General features: G+C 37.0%; 1 protein-coding gene across 1 annotated transcript in view; it reads right to left on the bottom strand.

Moving 5' to 3' along the window:
* Positions 1 to 23,084, bottom strand: part of defl (Integrator complex subunit 7) — a 301,189-nt gene extending 278,105 nt beyond the window's left edge. The window contains exons 1-2 of the mRNA XM_090407701.1: positions 22,713 to 23,084; positions 15,928 to 16,057 (exon numbers count right to left, since the gene is read on the bottom strand). Of these exons, the coding sequence (XP_090263827.1) occupies positions 15,928 to 16,057; positions 22,713 to 22,809 (227 nt within the window). The 5' untranslated portion in view covers positions 22,810 to 23,084. The remainder of the gene's footprint in view (positions 1 to 15,927; positions 16,058 to 22,712) is intronic.
* Between the last annotated feature and the right edge of the window lie 572 nt (positions 23,085 to 23,656).

Raw genomic sequence — 23,656 nt, 5'->3', positions numbered from 1 at the left:
TTACAATTACAACCATATTAAATTAACAGAATTAACATAAGATCTTTCACAATACCGTTTGATGAAGCTCTTCTACTAGGCGTTACTTGCCTGCGATTCCTTAAGAAAAACTCCTTCTGTAGTGGGACATATTTGGGGTACTTTGGATCATGAGAGAGCCATCTCTATTTGCAGCATATCAGGCTTTTTCAAAAGAAACACGATCTATCTGCTGTTCTGCAGTCATCAGATTTGCCATGAGGATATCCACAATTTCTATTGATGATCTCCTTCCTTTAGACCAGGGTCGGCTTAGTATACAGTAAACACCTTTCTTCCTGACCATGTGGAGTCCTTTGTTCTCGATGGTAGGAAAACGGGACTTAAATCCCACTTACTAATATTCCATGTCGTGGTGGATAGAGGGGGACTCCTGACCGTCACTCAGAAACTCATAAGGTAACCTCTAAACGAAAAACTGCCAAAAGACCTCGTGTGTGTGGGGGGGGGGGGTGTTCCTAACCCTTTTATATTATGACCCTACCGTCACCTTCTGCAATTAATCCCCCCCCCCAATGCGATATCATGATATGTTTCTTGTAACCTGTTAGGGCGGCGTCTCCGTGCTGAAACCTCTACCTTTGGTGGACTGTGTGCATGCAACTGACCCGCGGCAGTGTCTAAATCGGGGACCGTGACATTGGGCTTTACTTTGGTTCTAGTTAATACTATGAGTCAGCTTTATCAAACTCTATCAGCTCACCCATTTTTTCCAAGAATTAGCATGACTTACAATCTCATGCAAAATTCTTATAACTAAATACTGTACATTAATTATCTTATTTTTCTAATATTATTTAATCAATGTTCTTATACTAGTTAACAATTATTCTTTTCAATATATTTATTTCATTTATACCTAGATGCAAGCACTATTTTCTCATTAAGGTTTCTACTTGTTAAATTGTGATCAAGTAAATTCTCTTATGAAGTTTATAAAGATCACAAATTTAACAATAGATCCAGCATTATTTCAAAGCCAAATGTAGAAACTATGCAAGTTTCATAAGTTGTCCAGAGCGCTTGAGTTTGCTTACGAAAAATATATTTCTCTGTCATTTCAAGTTCCTCAGTACTGAATGAGACTTTTGGCTCTCTTAATAGTCTCTGAAGAGAACCAACAAGTTCAAAACAGTTGTCATGCCAGTGAAACCTTATCAAAATAGACTAATAAAAAAAAGGCAAATATATAAATGCTTAGGCAGTGCCTATGTCTTTTAAGTAGTCCACACTAAAGCAACTCATGGATGCCGAGGAATTTATTCCCTCAAGCACTCTGGTCAACTTACGAAACTTTCATAGTCTCTACATTCGGCTTTGAAATAATGCTGGATCTAATATCCACTTTGCTTATGTAATTTTCATGAGGAATGCAAAGGGGAGTACATATCAGGTACACTTGAGGTAGAAAAAGCCATCTTGAAATGCAGAAAGGCAGCTGTAGTGGATGATATTTGACCAGAAAAGCTTAAGTATGGAGGTATGAAGATTTTGCAGTGGATACACTGCATAATTCAGAGAGCCTGGTCAGAAGGTCAGATTCTAGATGATCAGAGTAGAGTTGTGCCCATTTATAAAAGCTGAATTGAGAATTAAGAGCAATTTCTCTACTAAGTGTTCTAGGTAAGATTTATGCAAGCACACTTGAAAAGAGGTTGAGAAAGATTGTGGAAGAAAAACTTGGAGAAGAACAAGCTGGGTTCAGGCCAAATAAGGTTGTCAAGATCAAATTATCACTTTAAACAAAAAGTTGAGAAATAATGGAAATATGACAAGGATCTGTACTTATGTTTTATAGATGAGGAAAAGGCATATGACAAGGTGTCCAGATAAAAGCTTTTCAAAATACTACAATTATATGGGATAAATGGAACATTATACAGGACAATAGAGAGAGTCTATATTTAAGTTGTAAGTTAGAAGTTAGAATTGAAGAAAATACAGGAAGATGGTTTGATGTAAAATCAGGGGTAAGCCAAGGATTCAGATTATCTCCACTCTTATTCATCATCTATATGAATCACGTTATGAAAGAATTATTAGAATCATCCCATTCTAAATAATCTAATGATCACAGATATCAGGTTTCTGAGAAAAATTAGGACAGAGAACAGATGTCATTGATGGCAGAATCAAATTAAAAATGAATATATTAAAAAGGAACTTAACATTGTTAGCATTCAAAAATATGTAAGCAGAGCTAATCTAAGGTGGTATGTCCACTTAAATAGAATGAATGAGGAAAGGTTAGCAAAACAGGTGTTTGATGCCAAGATGATAGGAAAGAGATCTAGAGGAAGATAGAGATCTAGAAGACCGGGATTGATTTAGTCAAAACTGCCTTAGAAGTATGGAACGTTAGATATGACAATATTGGAGTGCTGACAAGTAACAAACTCGTTTAGAGGAAAATTGCAAATAGGAGATTCATAATAATGGAAATTTAATCATGTAGTGCTATCATAGCCTCCATAGCTCAGTCGGTATAGACGAAGCTGTTTGGTCGGAAAGACCTGGGTTCGATTCCCATCTATGATGTGAGGAACTTTATCTGGTCTGTTTTGACTAAAGGTGAGTTAGCCAGTCTCATACGGAGGTAGAGGGTTTTTCAACCGAAAACTGTGGTTTTTCGTCCCTCAGAACAGGCAAACCAACCCCGTGAACACACACAGATTACAGTCATGAATACTTACGACAATATGCGGAAGAGATAAGATCCTCACCACATGTCATTACACCTGTAGTTAACCATGAGTCGCATCATGGTAGTCAACCTCCTAGATAGGAGACAACACATGAATGGGAATGGGAGTGCTATCATAGTAGTCTGAACACCCCCTTGAGGGTAGATATCAGGAAACTGATGATCATGAAGTATCTGCTAAACGTGAAAGGTAAACTCTTTGTTGAGAAAGTAATGACTCTTAAGGTTTTTCAAACTAGCATGATCTTTTTTTCTTTTTTTTTTATCACTAGAGGGGGGGGGGATGCTCATATCTATCAGAAAGAAAAATCCTCAAAGATATAAGATAACTAAGCAGTGAAAGGTTGTCAAAATAATATGTATGAAGGTGTTATGAATATAATTTTATTGCATGAAATTATATTCATGACTCAAAATTTTAGATATATATCCTGTTGCATCCTGTGATAACCAATAAATACCACGATTTATACCTAATGAAGTTTCAGCAAAGACAAAATATTAATCCAGATGGTTGTTTGAAACTCTCTTAAAAATTATTATAATTTTTAATAATTTTAAACAGGAAAAATAGGCGTATGAGTGTGAACACGAACAAAATGAAGGATAGAGTGCTGTATGGAGACTTGTTAGTACGAGGCGTGTTAGTAGAGGATTTGACAAAATCGTACCAACCTGGTGCAACCATAAAGGATGTAACCGAGTCTATTAGAGAGCAAAAGGAAAGGGTGAAAGAAATGATTCTTGTGGCAGATACGAATGATTTGAAAGGAGATAAAATGGAAATGATAGAAGACCTGAATGAATTGTTTGAGGTAGCAAAAGAAAAGAGTGAGAGAGTTAGAATGATTAGTCTTTTGCCAAGGTATGACAGTGAAATGTTTAAAAGGAGGGTCATAATTGCGAATGACTTTATGCGTGGGCTATGTATGACGAGTGGTGTGGAATTTGTGGATGTGTGGAGTGAGTTCGATGGGCGAAAGGATCTCAATAAGATGGATGGCTTGCATTTGAATGGTTACAGTGTAAAGAGACTTGAGAAAGTGTTGCTGAATGTAATGGATGTGCAAATTCAGGGAAACTAGATTAATTAAGGGGGGGGGTAGATATACAGTCCTTAGGGAGGCAGTTGAATGTATGAATGAATATAATATGCCCAAGCGAATAAGGACAACAAATCAGAGTGGGATAGTTAATATAAGGCATCAAGGTAGGGTTGGGGCTAATGGGAGTCTTAAATTCATGTACACTAATGCTAGGTGTATTAGGAACAAGAAGGAAGAGATTTTGGCCATGGTTGGCACTTCCAGACTACAGGTTATTGGTATTAGTGAATCATGGCTGACTGTAGATGATATAGCTAGTGGGATTGAATGTGATGGGTATAGTGTGTTCAGGAATGACAGGGAGAATAAAATGGAGGAAGGAGTATTGCTGATGATAGCTGATGAGCTACAGCCAAGGAGAATAGAAGTTGAATTACAGGATAGAGAAAAGAGCACATTTGAGGCCATTTGGTGTGAGATTGTGGCTAGCAGAACTAAATATACAATTGGGTGCTGCTATAGACCAGGTGATGGAAAAGATGGTGGTGACAGTATACACAAGCAAATAGAAGGAATTATTATGGGTGATTTCAATTATGGTAACATTGACTGGAAAGAGGAGAGGCACATGGGAGGAAGGAATTGGATTTTATGCGGTTATTAAGGGATAACTATCTGCGACAGCATGTAATGGAAAATACTAAGGGTCAGAGAGTGCTTGACCTAGTAATTACATCTGAGGATTTGGCTGTAACAAATATGACCACATTGCCACCAACTGGTGAGAGTGATCATAAGGTCTTGACTTGGGAGGTGGCTAAAGGTGTGGAATTTTCAATTAAGACAGGGTACATGTGGAATTATCGGGCTGGAAAGTATGACCAGCTTAGGAGTTTGATTGGTTCAGTGCCATGGCATGTAAAACTGCAAGGGCTGGATGTTGATAGTGCATGGGAGGTGGTTAAGAACTGTTAGCAGGAGGCAATGGTTGACTGTATACCAAGAGTCCGAATAATAAATCAAGTAGGGGTTAAATGGATGAATAACACCATTAAGCTTGAGCTGCAAAAAAAGAAACAATTGTGGAGGGAATTTAAGGAGAAAGGTGACCGGCAGGCACATGAACGGTATAAAGCCCAGGCCAGAAGGGTAACGAGTGTGGTAAGAAAAGCAAAAAAGGATTACGAAAGAACATTGGCCATGCAGGCTAAAGAGAATCCTAAACAGATTTTTAGATATGTAGCAAGTAAAAGGAAAAATGTACATGGCAGAATGATTTTAAAGAATGCCGATGGTAGGGAGGTAACTGAATCAGTTGATATAGTTGAGTTACTGAGTGAGCACTTTGCAAGTATATATCATCGACGTGGTGACATTGCAGAAACAAATAAACCAGTAGATTATACGGGAATTGTGGTGAATGAAGTGGAGGTGAGTAGTCTATTGCATAACCTCAATGTCAATACATCCGTGGGATTGGATGGTATACCAGCTCGTGTCGTACGAGAAGCAGCTAAAGAATTGTCAGTACCCTTGACCATTTTGTTTAATTTGAGTCTCGGGTCTGGGTTAGTCCCGAGGGGATGGAAAGAGGGGAAAATAGTTCCACTGCATAAAGGTGGTTCCAAGACTGCTGTTGTAAATTACCGACCGATTAGCATATCAGGAATCATTGTCAAGGTCTTAGAGAAATTAGTCAAGAAAAGAATACAGGATTGGATAGATGAAAATGGGATATTGTATGGGAAACAACATGGTTTTGTGAAAGGTAGATCATGCCTCAGTAACTTGCTCACTTTTTATAACAAAGTGACGGCTGAACTGGATAGGGGTAATGGGTTTACAGTGATTCTACTGGACCTTGCCAAGGCCTTTGACAGGTTACCACATGGAACCCTAATCAGTAAACTGGAGCAGATGGGGATAGATATAGGGTTGGTGAGATGGATAGGAGGGTGGTTGAAGGAGAGATACCAGAGAGTGGTTTATGCAGGAGTGGAGTCTAAAAGACGGCTTGTGACTAGTGGTGTGCCACAGGGTTCTGTTCTTGGACCACTGCTTTTCAATTTGTTGATGAATGATATAGGAAAAGATCTGAGAGGAAGTGTTCACTTGTTTGCTGATGATGCAAAGTTGGGTAGAGCAATTGTGAGTGCACAGGATGTTAAAATTTTACAGGATGATTTGGATAGTTTGGAGGACTGGGCTAGGAAAAATGGATGTCAATTTAATGTGGCAAAGTGTAAGGTTATGCACTTTGGGGTGAAAAAAATAGCAGCAGTATATCGCATTGGTGGAACCGTACTCCAGGAGATTGATGAGGCCAGGGATTTGGGAGTGTTGGTGGATAGGGAATTCAAGTTTAGGGGCCACATTGCAAAAGTGACTAAATCAGCTCATCAAATCACTTGGCTTCTGAAAAATACTTTAACATGCAGAGACAAACAAGTTGTTGTTCCTCTGTATTGAGCCTTGATAAGACCCCATCTGGACTACTGTGCCCAGTTATGGGCACCAGGGTTTCTTCGTAATGGGGAGGAAGTGGAGAGGATCCAGAGACGAGTGACCAAGATGATAGAAGGTCTGTGGAATGAACCTTATGAGAATAGGTTGAAGATTTGTGGGTTGCAGAAATTGGACGATAGGCGAAGGAGGGGTGATATGATTGAGACATTCAAATTACTGAAGGGTTTCTATAAGATTGATCCAGAAGATATTTTTGAAAATATGACTGGTGGTGGGAGGACTAGGGGCCATGCATGGAAGCTGGGCAAGAGCGTGGTTGACAAGGGAGTTAGAGCTAGGTTTTTTACTTGGAGAGTGGTGAATGAGTGGAATAAGCTTCCAGAGTCTGTTGTGGGTGCTACGACTGTGAATGAGTTCAAGGCAAGGTATGATAGACACTGTGTCAATGTCGAATAGTTGTTCTTAACATGATGTTAGGGCCTCCCTCGATGAGTCTGTCGACTCCTTGGAGTTGCCCGGAACAATAATAATAATAAAGTTTGGGATACGTTCTTAACAGAAAGCATTCACATCTTGCATATACTTAGAAAATGAACTACTTATAGTGTCATTATCACTTAGCATAGAAGCACTGTTAAATATCAGTTCACATACATATTTAAATTAAAAATACCAAGAAATTATATAATTGGTTTAATCCTTTACCCAAGTGTAAGCAAACAAAGTTTGGGCCTGAAGTATTTTCACGACTGGGCATCTTGTATATAGAAGCTAATGACTTCACATCACTTGTCTTAGTATCCCATAATGAAAAGCACACATCTTTGCAGACGTGTATAATGTTATGCATTATTGGAAAGGTCACTACCCAGACCGGTTTCGACCTTTATGCTAAAGTGCAGGGGATACCTCTCTAAAAACTCTGAATGATCTACAAGATCACTCTAAATCTCAATGAGTGACCCTAAAAGATCACTACTAAACTCATTGCTGGCTAATCATAAATTGGGACAACATAAATGGCGCAGTTGGCAGGATGTAGTTTAGCTAATTAAATCTTAATTACAAGCTATTCACAACAAGCTGGTTTTGGGTGCAGATCAGATAACTGAGAGGTAGAAGTTTAGTTAAGTTTTGTTGAGAATTTTAGAGAGTAAAGTATAAATTGGATGCAAGTATGACTGAACCCTCCAGTAGTTTAGGCATGGATAACAGCGAATTTTTTCATTACATTAATCCACAGCAGGTGTTCCCACAATTTTCGGGCGAGGAGACCGATGATGTCCTAAATTTTTTCAGGTATATAGAAGAGCTTAGAAGAGTCGGAGGATGGACTGATTTTCAGTTGCTAGTCTTGCTCTGAAGGAAACTGGTGAGAAAGGCCAAAGAGTTCATAGATCACTCTCCTTTGCTAAGGGAAGCTTTGGATTATCAACAATTCAAACAAATATTGGTCTCAGAATTTGCTAAGAAAAAAGGGAGTTCCCAGGTATTGAAGGAGCTGTATAATTGCATACAAGAGGAGGGAGAGAGTGTGTCTAATTTTCGGAACAGAATTATGTCTGTATCACAATCCATGAGGTTCTCGTTCCCAGAGGAAGAGGCCCACATAAAGTGGTTAACCTTCCAACAGTTTAGAATCGGATTATGTGATCGATTAAGAGAAGTAATATTTAAGAAAGGAGCCCAGGACCTAGATTCGTGTTTTAGAAAAAGAGAGAGAATTTTGGATGAAATGGAGCAAGCCTCTTCTCTGAGGGAACAACTATGAAAAGAGTTAAAAGGTGAGTTAAAGAGTTTGGGGCATTCTGGGTCAACTAAGAATGAGAGAAGTATAGTTGTGATTGTCGGTAATTCAACTGAGAGAGATGATTCAGTGAAGGGAGAAGAAATAAGAATGCAAACTGTGTCTTTAGCAGAGGTGAAAGGGAAATTGCCCCTGCCTTTGGTAGAAGGTTTGATTGAGGGTATACCCTGCAAACTCTTGTTTGATACTGGGGCTCACATATCGGTAATCCCAGAAAATTTGGTTGAGACATTTCAGGATGTAGCCTCTAATAGTTTTACTAAACTAAGTCAACCCATTAAGATCATGGGAATTGCGAAAGTTGAGCTTTCCTCAGTCTTGAAAGTGAAGGCCAGGATTTCCATACCTTGCTTCCCTATCACTGTCACTCATGAGATGCTAGTCTTACCCGAGGTTGCAGACACTAGCAACCAAGTCATACTGAATATTGATTTCTTAGAAAATTATAACTTTATGTGTGATTTTGCAAATGGAACACTGTCCCTGTGTGGAAAAGAGTGCAGGTCAAAGTGCAGCATGCAAGATCATGTAGGGAAGAGCAAAGCCTTGAAGGTTGAATTGAAGGATTGGGAAAAGGAGTCTAGCATGTGGAGGAATAAACTGATTCAAGATAGCATTAAGAACTTAAGTTCTGAGCAGGAAAAAATACACATGATGGAGTTCTTTAAGTCTGTATTCCACAAGTATCCGAAAGTGTTCACAGAGGAGATCAGCTTGCTTTCTTGTACTAACCTGGTTCAACATGCTGTTAAAATCAATTCTGATGTGCCCATATATGTGAGACAATATCAGAACCCACTAAAGCACATGGACACACTCAAGAAATTACTCTTAGAATACGAGAAAGCTGGAATTATTGAAAAGTCAAATTCTAGATGGAATAGCCCATTTATTTTAGTAGAAAAGCCTAATGGTGAGTTAAGGTTTGTACTGGAGCTGAGAGAAATCAATAAGGTCACTAAACCTATAGATTTTCTCATGTGCAAGATTGAGGACTTGTTGATTGGCCTGGAGGGAGCTAAGTACTTCTCCAAACTAGATCTGAACTCTGGCTATTTCCAGATTCCTTTGAGGGAGGAGGACAGAAAATACTTTGCCTTCACCACCAGATGGCAGAAGTATCAGCTGTGTCGACTACCTCAGGGAGCCAGGAACTCAGCCATGAGTTTTCAGAGCCTGATGAATTCTGTGCTATCTGATATGTTGGGAAAAGGGGTTATCTGTTTCCAGGATGATCTTCTGGTTTACTCATCTTGTGTCGAGGAGCATAAGCGACTATTAATAGAGGTCATGGAAAGACTTAACAGAGCTCAGTTATCCCTAAAGTGTTCTAAATGCCAATTTTTTTCTCAAGGAGGTAGCGTATTTAGGTCATGTGGTAAATGAACATGGTATAACACCCACAGAGGAAAATGTGACTGCCATATTAAAGGCAAGAACTCCCTCAACTGTAAGGCAGGTTAGGAGGTATTTGGGAATGATCAACTTCTAAAGGAAGTTCATTCCCGAATGCTCCAAACTGATGGAACCTATAGTTAGACTCACAAAGACGGGAAGAAGATTCGAGTGGGGAAACGAACAGCAGATTTCACATTAACGCTTAAATCTGGCTCTAACTAAGTCGCCTGTCCTGACCAATCCCAAACTGGGTAGGGATTTTTATCTCTCCGCTGATGCTTCCAATGATACAATCGCCTCCATTAGAGCAGAAAGAGGAAAGGGGATTTAGACCGATCGCCTTTATCAGTAGGAAACTTTCATCTTCAGAGATAAATTACTCAGTAATAGAAAAGGAAGCCCTTGCTATTGTTTATGGATTAAGAAAGTTCAGGTATATGTTATTAGGACAACATCTCATCTTGCGCTCTGATCACAAATCATTGTCGTTTATATCCTTAATGAAGGACAAAAATCAGAGAATCATTAGGTGGACTCTGGAGATGCAAGAATTTGACTTGGAAATATAATACATCCCTGGCTCAGCGAACGTGGTCGCTGACTATCTATCCAGATCTCTGGATGTCGTACATGATAGTGATGTCAGTCCTAGTGAAGAGGTGATTTTCCCTATATACAAAGAAAAGGGGGAGGCAAAAGTGGAATCAATTCTTTAGAACAACCAGTATGGGATAAGTCTCTCATAATCGAAGAGCAAAGGAGGGATCCAGTATGGGGAGAGATTTATGAGAAAGTTCTGAGAGGAGAGAAGTCCCATATTAAAGATTCCTTCAATCATACACTATACATTGATCCGAATGGTCTCTTATTGTCCAAAAAAAGCGTCACAGGTAGATGGAAGGACAAAATCGTAGTTCCAGAGAAAATGATCCCATGGGTACTATTCACCTCTCATGACTCGGATCTGGCAGGCCACCAAGGAATACATAGAACGTGGAACAGAGTTTGTGATCGTTATATATGGAAGGGGATGAAGGGAGATGTAGAATCGTATGTGACTTCTTGTCATTTGTGTCAACAGAAGTCCAGCATTGTAGGTAAGGCTCCTCTCCAGTCTTTTCCTAACCCCATGCATCCTTTTCAGGCTGTATCCATGAATATCGTGGGCCCCCTACCTATCACCAAGAAGGGAAATAGGTACATTTTAGTGGTCATAGACATGTTCTCATGATATCCAGAGGCTGTAGCAATTAAGAATCAATCTGCCCAAACAGTAGCTTATAAATTTTTCAAGCTGATTATTTCTAGATATGGGACACCCCAGACACTTCTCTCTGACAAAGGCTCCAACTTCACAGCTGAAGTTATGTTACAGTTGTGTAAGTTGTTATGAATAAAGAAATTGTTCACTACTCCTTATCATCCTCAAGGCAATGGAATGGTGGAAAGACTGAACAGGACTTTAAAGCTTACCTTGTCAAAGATATCCGATCTCCAGATCTCGAATTGGGATACCTTTCTGCCTCACACGTTATTCGCATGCAGAACCGCCCTACACACCGCCATCAGAGAAGCCCCACAGTTATCCTCTATGGTTTTGAGCCAACATTCTTGATTTCAGGAATTTCCATGTGAATTCGGGATTTCCAGACATCGATGATTATCTCAATAGCCTGATCACCAATAATAGAATTGTGTATGAGAAGGTGTACGAATCTAGTGAAGCTTGCTCACAAAAGGCAAGAAATTATGCCAACAAATTGAGGAGATACAAGGATTTGAATCCCGGAGATCTGGTCTTGTTAGAACAGAATTCCGTTAAAAAACGGGGGGAAGTTTGGAAGGAGCGCAGTCGGGACCATATGAAATTCAGGAAAAATTGTCCCCAGTGACATTAAAATAAGAAAAGAAAAAGAACAAGGGAAATCTTGGGTAGTACACTCTGATAGATTAAAACTTTATAGGATGAGGTCAAAAAGGTTGGTATGTCTAGGAGATTCAATGGAGAGTGTATGCTACAAGAGGGGATAACAGTCCTTGTCAAGGAGGAAGCTGTGATGTGAATGCCCCCCCCCCCCCCCCTCAAGAAGAGAAAAGTGTACTGATTGTCAAGGAGAGAGGGAAATTCCAGGCTCAGATCGGCAATTCCCAAGGTTCAATCAGTTTAAGCAATGCATGGGGGGAAAGCATAGCAAACAAGCAAATGCTGACAAAAACAGAAAATGGGGTCTACAGGGATCAGAGTGAAGACAGAATACTAGAACAAACCCGATATAACCTTAGGCCCCGACAAAATGGTAAGGTAGACCACAGGAAAGGAGTTTATCCTTTAAACTCCTTTCCTGATTTTAAGATCTCAACAAAGGGGGTAAGTATTAGAAGGAGATCAAAAGGAGGGGGGGGGATACAGTCAGGATAAAGCACGTAGCAGAGCTCGGTGCATACAATTCACAAGGTATTTTTTTTAACAAGCAGCAAGTTCCTGTAGGGATGAGAGGAGAAAGAGTGGAAGGTTTATCAGATGAAAAAAAAAATAAATAAATATAATAAAATAAAAGGGGGAACCCCGTATATAAGAGGAGGAACATTTCGTAAGAAAAATTTCTTTTAGAAAAATTTTTTTTGTTTAAAGGGGGGGGACCTTTGTTACACCCTGATACCTTCACTATGTGGAATTTTCAGTTATCGTGGTGTAACATGAAGAGAAAATAAAATAAAACCCCTGTATAAGAGCTAATACATAAATTATTTAAAGAAAGAAAAATATTCTTGCATCCAAGTAAAATATATAACAAAAAGTTTTGTTGAACTAAATAATAAAAGAAGGAATATATTACAGTTGTGATATGAAAAAATTAGCTAAGTAGGACAGAAAAGATTAGTCATAAGAAATTGTATGCGAGAGGCTAGTTCTAACACCTGAAATGAGAGATTAAAATATTAAGTAAATTCTTAGAAAATTTTGGAAGGGGGATTAATTTGAGGCTAGCAAACAAAGCAAAAGACCATTGCTCAAGGTCAATTCCCAAATTAAGACGTCATCACGTGCGAGTCGCATGCTCGCCGACCGCAGGATGTTTGGCAGAAAAACGGCACCCTAATTGGTGGGTGAAGTCGAATCCAGTAAGGGGCGGAGAAAAGAAATTAAAGAAGGTGTCAGTAGGGGTCAAGGTATAAAAGGGTTAGCAACCCACCCACGAGGCTTTTTCCCAGATAGTTTCTTCATGAGCTTTTTCGTATAGGTTTTTCACGCGGTTTTCCTGAGTGGCGGGGTTGGAGTTAATCTCCGTCCGACACAAGGGAACAAAAGTGAGCAGGATTTCGATTCCGTATTCCTATGGTAAGAAATGAGGAATGCCATTTAGCTAAAGGAAGGAAGGTATTGTCTATGTGTTTCATCATCCAGTGACAACTACGAGAAAAAGAAATCTGTAAAGAAGTCAGTGTCCACGTGGTGAGTTTCACAGCCATTGTATGGATGATCCTAAGTGTGTCCTTAATTCAAGTACGATAGGTAAAGATCGCGAAAGCCCAGTTTAATGCCAAAAGAACTTAGGAGTGACAGATTATAGATTAGTTCATTCCAGGAAAGTACGATCGGAAAAAGGTAGAGGCCAATATAAAAAACCCAAGTCAAAAAGATACTGTAAAAATCTCGTGTTAATTGAAATCGAATGTGATTGTAATCATTGTTCTATTACTGAACAGTTGAAGAGACTAAGGAAAATTATACTAGGACTTTAGTACATGACTGATTATAATAAGAGTATGCTTGTTAATATTAATATTATATAAGTAATCATGTGTCCAGAGATTTATGCATGTGTATTGTAACTTATAGGAACGTTTTAAATATCAAAGTTATGTATTAGCATAGCGAATGGATAGTTTAATCTACATAGTTTTAGAAAGTTAGATAGAATAAACTGATTACTTATGTCCTCAGGTGCTACAGCATATAGCGTATTCAGACTAATATAGGGTTAACTAAAGTGTTAATTAGATCTGGGATTATACATATGATTGTATGTGTTGAATTTGTTATGGCGGCATGATCACAATACTCATATAGGATCTTAGCCAAATACTTGTGATTAGCTAATGTTATTTTGTAAATGTTTTCTTAGTATTGAATTGAGTTATATATATTAGAAATTGAATTGTACCATGCTAATGAGTTTAATAAACCTTTGTTCATTGATAATATAGTTGTCTGAAATTGCTGCCCAATGCACCACTTGAAAATGTACGAACATAATCATGCGGGAGGGGAGAATATTTAGATGAGTTACGAGATAAAGTGTCACGACTGCAATATTGTCTCACATTCAGACATATTTTGGTAATTGCTCCTTGTTTTAGTATTTAATATCTCAAATTAAATGTCCTAAAAGGCATAGTATAATATAAATATTAGGGACACTAAGGGGAGAAATAGCTTAAATATTTGTATTTTGGGTAATTTCTCGTACATAGATGAAATTTGGATAAAGATAAGTAGAATTTCACTTGTAAGGATAATTGTTAGAATAATAATCATAAATTGGGACACAAAACTACTCAGTGACAGGTAATGACAACCGCTGAACCGAACTTCTGTTCTGGAAGCAAGATAACATGGGTCTGACTACCACTAATGAGACCTCAATAAAGGGAACCAGATTCTTTATTGAGGTCTCATTAGTGGAAGTCAGACCCAGAGGTAATACTACGGTAGAATGTAGAATGTTACTGACATGATGGGTGAAGCACAAGTGCTTTTCATATTCCCCTTTATCTGAGAAGCAAAAGCTATGGATGGGGGATGATTGAACTTTAAGCTTGCCCTATGAGGGCAGTGAGATTAGCTGTGTTCAGCTGGATGTAGGACTGACTTAGGTATTTTGTATTTGCAGCATTCCGCTTCGCTGTAGTCAGTAGCTTGTTTGATCAGCGGGTTAGGGTGATTGCTTGTCTTGGTAAAGAACATTTCTGCTAGATCTCGGAGAAGGTTAGAGATGTAAGAAATGTTGACTTCTCTATGGATCTGAGAGTTTCTAATAAACCATGGGACATCTAGAATCATCATTAGACATTTGTTCTGGATTCTCTGTAATTTTAGAATATTTGCTTCAGAGGTATTGTTCCATGCAGGGGAAGCATAGGTAATGACCGAACGTATTATCATCTTGTAAATGAACAACTTAGTTTATATATCTAGTTTGCTTCTACGGTTGATCATTGGGAGAGCTGGGCAATTACTTTGGATGTTTTTGAGCCTATGAGTTTGATATGATTGCTGAATTGGAGTTTTTTTATCTAGTTGCACTGCGAGATATTTAACTTCTGTCTGCCAGATCTGGACTCCTAGGAGGTGAATGTCCTCGTTGCTGTGGACCTTTTTTCTTGAAAATAGTACAGCTGAGCTCTTTTGGTGTTTACCAGCCACTTCTCCAGAGTATAGATACTGCTTTGGAGTCTTCTAATTGCCAAGTGTGGACTAAGAGATCTAGGTAGTATTGCAGTGTCATCTACATATTTGGCAGTAATGGTTGTACTTGGGTTTTGTGGGATGTCAGCTTTGTAGATTGAGAATAGTAGGGGGTGAGAAGAGATCCTTGTGGGTGATAGTACGGTTGAAGTAATAAAGAAATCATATTTTCACATACGAGTAGCCAAAAAGTATCACACTTTACTATTAAAATATTTTGGATTAGAGGTAGTTGTTGGAAGTTTTTCTACTGGGTTATACTATAAATTAAAGAAACCAAGAAATTATATGCTTGGTTTAATCCTTTATCCAAGTGTAAGCAAAATTTGCACTTGAAGTATTTTCAGGACTGGGGACAACTCGTATATGGAAGCTAATGACTTTACATTAGCTTCCTATCCTATATATTAGTATCCTATAATGAAAAGAACATATCCTTGCAGACATGTATAATGCTATGCGTTATAGGAAGAGTTACTATCCAGACCAGTTTCAACCATAATGCATAGCATTATACATGTCCACAAGGATATGTGCTTTTCATTATAGGATACTAAGGCAAGTGATGTGAAGTCATTAGCTTCTATATATGAGTTGCCCCAGTCCTGAAAATACTTCAGGTGCAAACTTTGTTTGCTTACGCTTGGTAAAAGATTAAACCAAGTATATAATTTCTTGGTATCTTCAACTGATAGTATAATCAAGTGGAAAAACTTCTAACATACATATTTAAGTTTGCTCATTCTTGGTCTGGGCAAGGAAAAGGAAGTAAATCCACATCATATATAATAATTATTACTACATCAGGCAAAAATAAATTTCTATAAATAGTTTACATATTTTTATCGTAACAGATTCAATTATTTTTATAAACAGTTTTAATCTGACATGCATAACTATGAATAGAATATTTAAACTTTAGTTCTCAGATAGTAAAATAATATTAAGCAATAAGATTTTTTAAAAATAAATAAAATAATTAAAAATTTAACATTACCCATATCTGAAAACTTCTGCTAGTTTTAAGCATGCAGAGTTGATAAGAATAGGAAATGGATATTTCTCAAAAAGGCGTGGAAACCGGACTATTGCTTCACACTGTTCACCAACTTTACCAGATCTTAAACCTTTTGGGAAAAAAAATAAATAAATAAAAAATAAGAAAAAATAAGTTTTAAAGCAAAATACAGTGCGAAAATATGTGGAATGAATACAAATTATCTGAATGGTTAGAAAAATGTATTAAAAATACTAAAATAGCATATAAAAATAATGCCACTAGAAGAAGAAGTGTAAGAGTAGTACTCTAGAAGCATCAAATGAATTTACTACTTATTTTATCTATTTATTTTTTCATTTATTTATTTGAAAAATTGAAGCTATAGACTGATTTCATGACAGATGAATGAAGATAGGATATTTTCTTATGTTTTTAAAATGTCTATAATTTTTAATCTTTCTTGTCACTAAAACAAATTCTGAGCAGATAGGTTTCATCTTTATGAATTACAAATTCAGTGCAGAATAAAATGGACAATTTGAAAACAGCTGGTTGCATTTACAAAATGAAAAAAAAATTGAGGCCAGTTGGTAGTAACGCAGAAAGTATTAGCATTCAGAAATATCAATGCACTGAATTGGCCATGAAATACATCTACCACAGCATACAATATGAAAGACTTTCAGTAAACAACTGGTTCCTTGTACCTATAAACATGAACAGTTTCATAATGAACATATGAAAAATCTCTCTGGTATCAATACTGTAAATTTCCCTCAACAACTTAAATGTGTCAGTATATCATCTCTTCATCTTCTATCCACCATACTCTGCAAACTGCATACCTTCAATCTATCCTCATAACCAATGCAATCCAGATATTTTTGTTATCCTCCCTTGGCACTCTCCAAAGTTGCTTCACTCCTTCAAATCCCAGTGACCAGATCTTAGCACAGTAATACAGATATGATCCAATTAGGACTTTATACAACTGCTATGTTCTCCCCAGGACCTTTTGAATGGGCAAACTGCCAGGCTGGTTTTACTGACCACCCAGCTAATTAATGATGTGAACTGACATGGCTAAATAATGAGCAAGAATGGAAAAATAATTTAAGACATTTTTTTAATTAATAGCGATGAGAAATCGAACCGGAGAATCTCGATACTCATGAGACCAGCTTAATTTCTTGCATTGCGAGCCAATCTCGAGAGCTTCGGATATTCACTTTGATGCACACCTGTAAAAATCGTCATAATTTAAAATTCTGAATATTTTCACAAATTGTTTATGTTAGTACATTATTAGTTTTGGTTTCATAACACGCATTATCGGCACTTGCGATATGCACGTTATTGATATTATTTTGTCAAAATGAAATGTGAAGCATTTAAAAAAAAATCATGTACTTACTGGATTTGGATAGTTGTGTTACTTTCAGAAATTTTATTGTGGTTTAAAATTATTAAGTGCCGTGTTTTGTAAAGACATTCGCGTAACGCTAACAGAGACAACACGTCAGCAATTATACATAACTTCTTGCTTGCCACTTTCATGGAGTGAGCATGCTCGCCGAGGAGTTTGATGGGTGATTGACAGCTGACAAGGAGAGCATTCAGTATCGAGGTAACGAAAACAACAAGAGAGCGTTCGTTTCAGAGAATGGAGGATAAACAAAAGAGAGCTAATTATTATTATTATTATGTCCTCCAGGGAGTCCAAAGACTCATCGAGGGAGAGTGTGCTAATAGCATCGAACAATTGTACCCTTCCAACTACTAACCACGCTCAAACTTGCTTAACTTTTTGCGAGCCATTAGTAGCAGAGGCTTTACCAATCTTATGGAAGTTTAAGAACGCAGGCCGGAAAAATCTTGTTCTTAGGAAATTAAGTTTTTATGTGACAGTCGGGGAGCATTTTAATAGAAGATTCCGAAAAAGGAATCGTAGAATTGCGAGTCTTTAAAGTGGAGGAGTTAAGACAGTAAATAAGCATTGGTAAATAAAAGAAAATATTGACATCTCACGTGCTACAGGAATGTTTGAGAAAACGCCGGTTGAAAATTTCATCTGTTTTAAGGATGCAGGATCTATCTGTTATTTCTACTGGAAAAGGAGACGGAATTTAGCAGAATTTAGATCATGGCAAAGGCAGGATGTTGACTTAACTAAAATAGAGCCAGCCTTAGAAGCCAGAAAACTATCCTGTATTTCAAAATTTCATCAGCATCTTTCAGGTGAATGGTCAGACTTTCGCATTGATTATTCAGATTCTAATGTTATTACGTTTAAGACTATGATATATGATAAATACATAGGCACAGTTATTAAACACCTAGAAGCAAGATTTCCAGATATGCCAATCATTTCCTGCTTTTCAAGACTTTTCAATGCAGAAAGTCATGATCAACATGAGGCTTCTGAGATTCTTTTTGATTATTATTCTAGAAATGGAAGTCCTGCAGTTTTAAACTATGAAAGTACTAAACTAGAATGGACAGTTGCATCAAAAATTATTAATGGACAGACATGCAAATATCTAGATCCAAGACAAATACTGCTGAAATTAGCAACAACATCTGAGCTCAAAGAGTCTTTTCCAAATTTAGCAAAACTAGCTGCTGTTGGACTGGCCATACCTGTGAGCACAGCTGAATGTGAAAGAGGTTTCTCTGCATTAAAAAGGATAAAAACCTGTATGAGGAATCGCATCAGTCAGAACACTCTAAATAATCTGATGCTGATTTCACTGGAGAGACCAGATCCAACAGATTTTAATGTGAGCATTACTATGTTTTTCATTACTTAATGAGAAAATAAGAAAAATCCTAGTCTTGTTTGTTATAATTACTATATAAAATATTATCCTTGTTTGAAGTAATTTCTAATAAAATTACTATTTTAATTTGTTATGAAAAAGGATCTTTCTTAACTCATTCAAAATTTTTGTATGCCAGGCTAATGCTTCATTTCACCCGGCTGGTAAAAATTTCTGGGGAGAACACTGAACTGAACCACCATCTTCTTACTTCTGGTGAACTTCTTTCTTAATATTGCAGCAATTCTCTGGCCTGTGTTTGCCACTTCACAAAAATGTATCCTAAACTTCGAATTTCTATATCACTTGCCACTTCCACAGGTATAGTTCATATGCAGCCTCCTGCATGTCAATCCCAAATTTTAAAATCTTACATTTAATTGCATTAAACCAGCATTCCCCATTCATTTGCCCAACCTTTCCAGCTTATGTAAATTCTCCTGAAGAGTCATAACATCAGCTCTATTACTAATAAACCCTTCCCAACTTAACATCTGAAAACAACTGAATATTTCTGCATTGAATCACTGCACTGCAGTGACACTATCAATGAAATAAAGGTTGAACAGTACTGAATGAATCACTGCACTGCAGTGACACTATCAATGAAATAAAGGTTGAACAGTACTGAATGCTACTTGTTGAATACCTGTTGAATGCTACCTGTAACCATTTTTTTCCCCAATACTGCTCCCACCCATACACAATTCCTCAATATCTACTGGAAAGTCAATTTTCAATCCACTAACACTTACCTGATATCTAAATTCATATTTTGCAAATTAAAATATCAACTTATCATGTAGAACCCTATCAAATGCCTTTGCAAAATCCAAAAAAATGGAAGTATATGCCTTTCCTCTCGTCAACCACTCATTACTTTATTATAAAAGGCAACCAGATTACTGAAACAAGAATGGTGCCTCTAAACAAATCCATGCTGACCTTCATAAATTACCCACATTTGCCCAATTCTATATATGAGACTTAAGATAACAGAGAGACTAGTTAGGAACAGAATATAGGGCTGGGTTCATGGGCATAGGATTTCTTATGTTTTACAGCTTTAACAATCTACTTACAGTTCAAGATGAGGTGATGAATATATTGGATAAGAAGAAACATACAGTAAAATTTCTGAACTTTGCAAAAGCATTTGGACAATGCCGCATAACAAATTGGAATGGATTAGTTCTTTTATAACAGCAAGTTGTATATGGTAGGGAAAGTGTTCTAAAAAAGATAAGTAATCAATGGTGTGCTGCAGGGTTCTGTTCTTGGACCCTAAACATAATGTTGTAAATAACGTTTCATGCAATTGATAAAGGAGGATCTTCAGTTCTTTGCTGATGATGCAAAGGTATAATGAGTGATGTTGATGTTAAGGAGTGATGCACTTCTTGTAACTCCCTATAGGAAGATTTATTTTGGACAAATAAGTGAGTTACAGTCTTTATGTTAATAAGTGCAGGGTACTGTACTAGTGGAAAAGTGCTCCAGAACAAGAATAAGATTCAAGATCTTGGATGGGGGAAGGGGAGTTTAAATTAGTGTGAAGTTCAGAAGGCACATTAAGTGCTGTACACAGCAAACTCTTTAAGGATAATGAGTGCAATCAACCAAATCTGAGCAGAGTAGTCCAATGTGGTGGTATCAATGTACCTTATAAAGACAGATTATAATCTCCTTATTTCTGCTTGTCAGTGCATTCTTCAACAAAATATAAGCCTATGAGATATTTTGTCCACATTTATAATAATTCTTCTGAAATTCAACTCCCTGACCATCATCATCAACAGATCAAACTAGCCTCATCAATTTCCTGCAGTACAGTTCTGTCAATGTAGTGCATAGTTTCTAATCTTTTCATCCTAATGTGCATAATCTTGCACATTAGGATGAAATAATGTGCATAATGTGTATTTAATTTAGAGAACCAGAAACAATAAAAAATATCTCCAATATAATAACACAAAAGATCGAAAAAATAAAATATGACTTAAATAAGAATGCCACAGAAAAGCAACAAGCTTATTTTAACTGTAAGGTTATTAAGTGAACATAGTGTTGACCACTTTGCAGGACTGTACTTCCTGATGCTGCACATACATACTATGAGCTCATTTGGACAATGAACAGTAACAATAATCATATTTACTTAAAATAACTTGAATCCTCATTGCATCAAGTTTCACATTTGCAAGTGATAAAGATCTTCCCTCAAGATTATAGTATAAAAACTACATACAAACATTGCACAATAACTTTAATTCTTAATCTTTCCTTTATAATCAGTGGACACTATTTCTTATCAATACTTCTACTTAATAAAAGTATAAAATACTACCTGATTAATTCTGTGTACTAAACACAGTCCCAAGCCTGGCTAAAATTATTTTCCTGTTGTTCCAAATACAAAAACCTGAATTTATGGGGGAAAAATCCTGCCATCTCCATAGGAAAATAGCTAACTCAACTTCAGCTGAAAAACACTGATAAACCTTTTCAATGCAGGGAGAAAGAGAAAGAAGAAATGAACTACTGGTTCATTGTCTACCACTCTCTTGTATCTCTGGCCTTAACAGAAAATGGAAAAAAAAAATTTATTCTTACAATTTTTCTGTTCCTATCTAATATTTCATTGGTGGTGGTGGTTTTCCCCTTTCAGTCGTTTCCACCATAAGTGACTTTGTAGGCTTTGCATACCACAAAGCATTCCTGGCGAGATTTTTACAGGGTAGTTCACCATTTCTTCCCCCCACACCCTCCCCAATTTTGTCCAGGCTTGGGACCGGCATATGGCTGGGATGTATTCATGATTGTAATCCATGTGTGTTCACGGGGCAAATTTGTCTGTTCTGGGGGACAAACAAATCTGAGTTTCCAGGTGGGAAAAAAACCCTCTATCTCCGTATGAAAACAGCTAACTCACCTTTCGTCAAAAGAGACCAGATAAAGGTTCCTCACTTCACTGAAGGGAATCGAATCCAGGTCTTTCCACACAAAGGGCTTCGTCTATACTAACTGAGCTACAGAGGCTCTAATTTTTTAATTATAAATTCTTAAAGAATCCTGATAACTTTCTATGTAATGAAAGTTACTAATAACAGGAGTGAAGAAGTCAAACATGTACAATGTAAAATTTCTACTTTTGGAAATGCAACTGGCAATTTTTTACATGGCAAGCTGACATTCATGTTATACTGAATGATGCACTTATTGAATTATCAAGATCAAATGGGTTTGACTAATTGAAGTTGTGTGAGACAGAAGACAGGGTATAAGAGAATTATGTACATTGAGGAGCATGACAACTGGGCTTTTGGGACTGTCCTTGGGCCACTACTAGTTTGTTACCTTTATGTTAATGCAATTGTAAATAGATATGGAAATATTTGGCTATTTGATGAATTATTATTTTTTTTTTTTTTTTGTTCCATCTGTGCTGATCTAGTTGCACCTCACTTTGAAAGAATTTGAATAATGTAAGGCAAATTTTGATAACTGCAAATTACAGATCACTAGAAGGCTCTATATTCTAGTGTCAGACTAGAATATAGAGAAATTTTTAATGAAATTTTAATTTCATGAGAAATTAAATATTACTAATATTTAATTTCTAATATTACTAACTACAGATGAGAGGATATATTAACAGGTGATCTTCAGTAACTGATAAATAAGAAAAGGGAAAGCAATATAACTGGGAAAAGCTGCTTACAAAAACCTTCGTGGATATACACACAGTCGATGTTTTTTTTTTTAAAAGATGAAAAAGAGGCGAGAGAGGCAGAATCAAATGGCTAATCACGGAAACTATATTGAAGATATAAGTTTGCACAAAAAGTAATGGAGTTCATTACCAGAATTATCAGGGTAGAGTATCTGTTAATATAATTCTTCGTATCAAATCTAATTTACTGAAAACTGAGGTGAAAATCGTTAACTGACGTAACAACTTACCTTTATCTAGTTCGGTTAATGCTGAATTTGCGTCCTGATCTGGTTCAGCAAATCCATTTTCACCAATCATGGCTAACCTAGCTGATACTGAAGCCATGTCTTTATACTGTTTTATAAATATAATAATAAAAACTAGCAAAAGTAAAGCTGTTGTTGCATTTCAAGTCCTTTCAAAATCGGTATCAGCATGCACTTCGATGATTCTTAACAGGATAAACAAATTAATCGCCACTCAGATTTACTGGGAATAATAAGCATTCTTCTAGATTTTATTTGACCATCTCTAAAGTCGTATCTTTTCGCTTTTTTTTTCTCTTTTCCTGATAAAATCTTCCATTAATACATTACTAGCCACCGGTTACCAAGTCTGCAGCTAGCGGTCCGCATGTGATAACACGATTGATGCGCGTTACTCTTTCAGAATTTCCCTCTCTAACCAAGCATTTCCCTTGGAAATGCATAACTTGATTCATTACAGTTCAGCTCCTATACACAAAAACAGTACAAATCGTGTAAAGCTCCACCATTAAGATAATTTTTATACAGATATAATTTAAAAATTATTGTCATTTCTGAAGCGGTGAAGATAATAAAGTATGAACTCTGGGCAAAAGTTGTGATTCAGCAGCTGGTTGTCAGCAGCAACAGCAAGTTCAAAAATTTTTTGGGACAAAATGAAGTGAATTAATTTTCAGATAGCTTGATACACACCAGAAAAGCAATGTGTGAATGACTGGGAGCAACCAAATATAAATCATTGTAAGAGAATGCAAATAAAGAATACAATACAATCAGAACACACGCAATTTACAGACAAAAATTACTAGTTGTGGTGGTGTTGGAAGTGGGCGGTAGATGGCGTTGATGGAGATGATTCGTAGTAGAGGTTAGGTGTAGAGAGAATTGTAGATGTCCTCCCACGATGAGTCTTCGGACTCCTTGGA

This window comes from Typopeltis vanoorti, chromosome 17 (genome assembly GCF_054136105.1).
Source record: "Typopeltis vanoorti isolate ZY-2024b chromosome 17, IOZ_Tvanoo_1.0, whole genome shotgun sequence".
Classification (NCBI taxonomy): Eukaryota; Metazoa; Arthropoda; class Arachnida; order Uropygi; family Thelyphonidae; genus Typopeltis; species Typopeltis vanoorti.
Note: the sequence above shows the minus strand (reverse complement) of the source record. Positions and strands in the feature narration are given on the sequence as shown.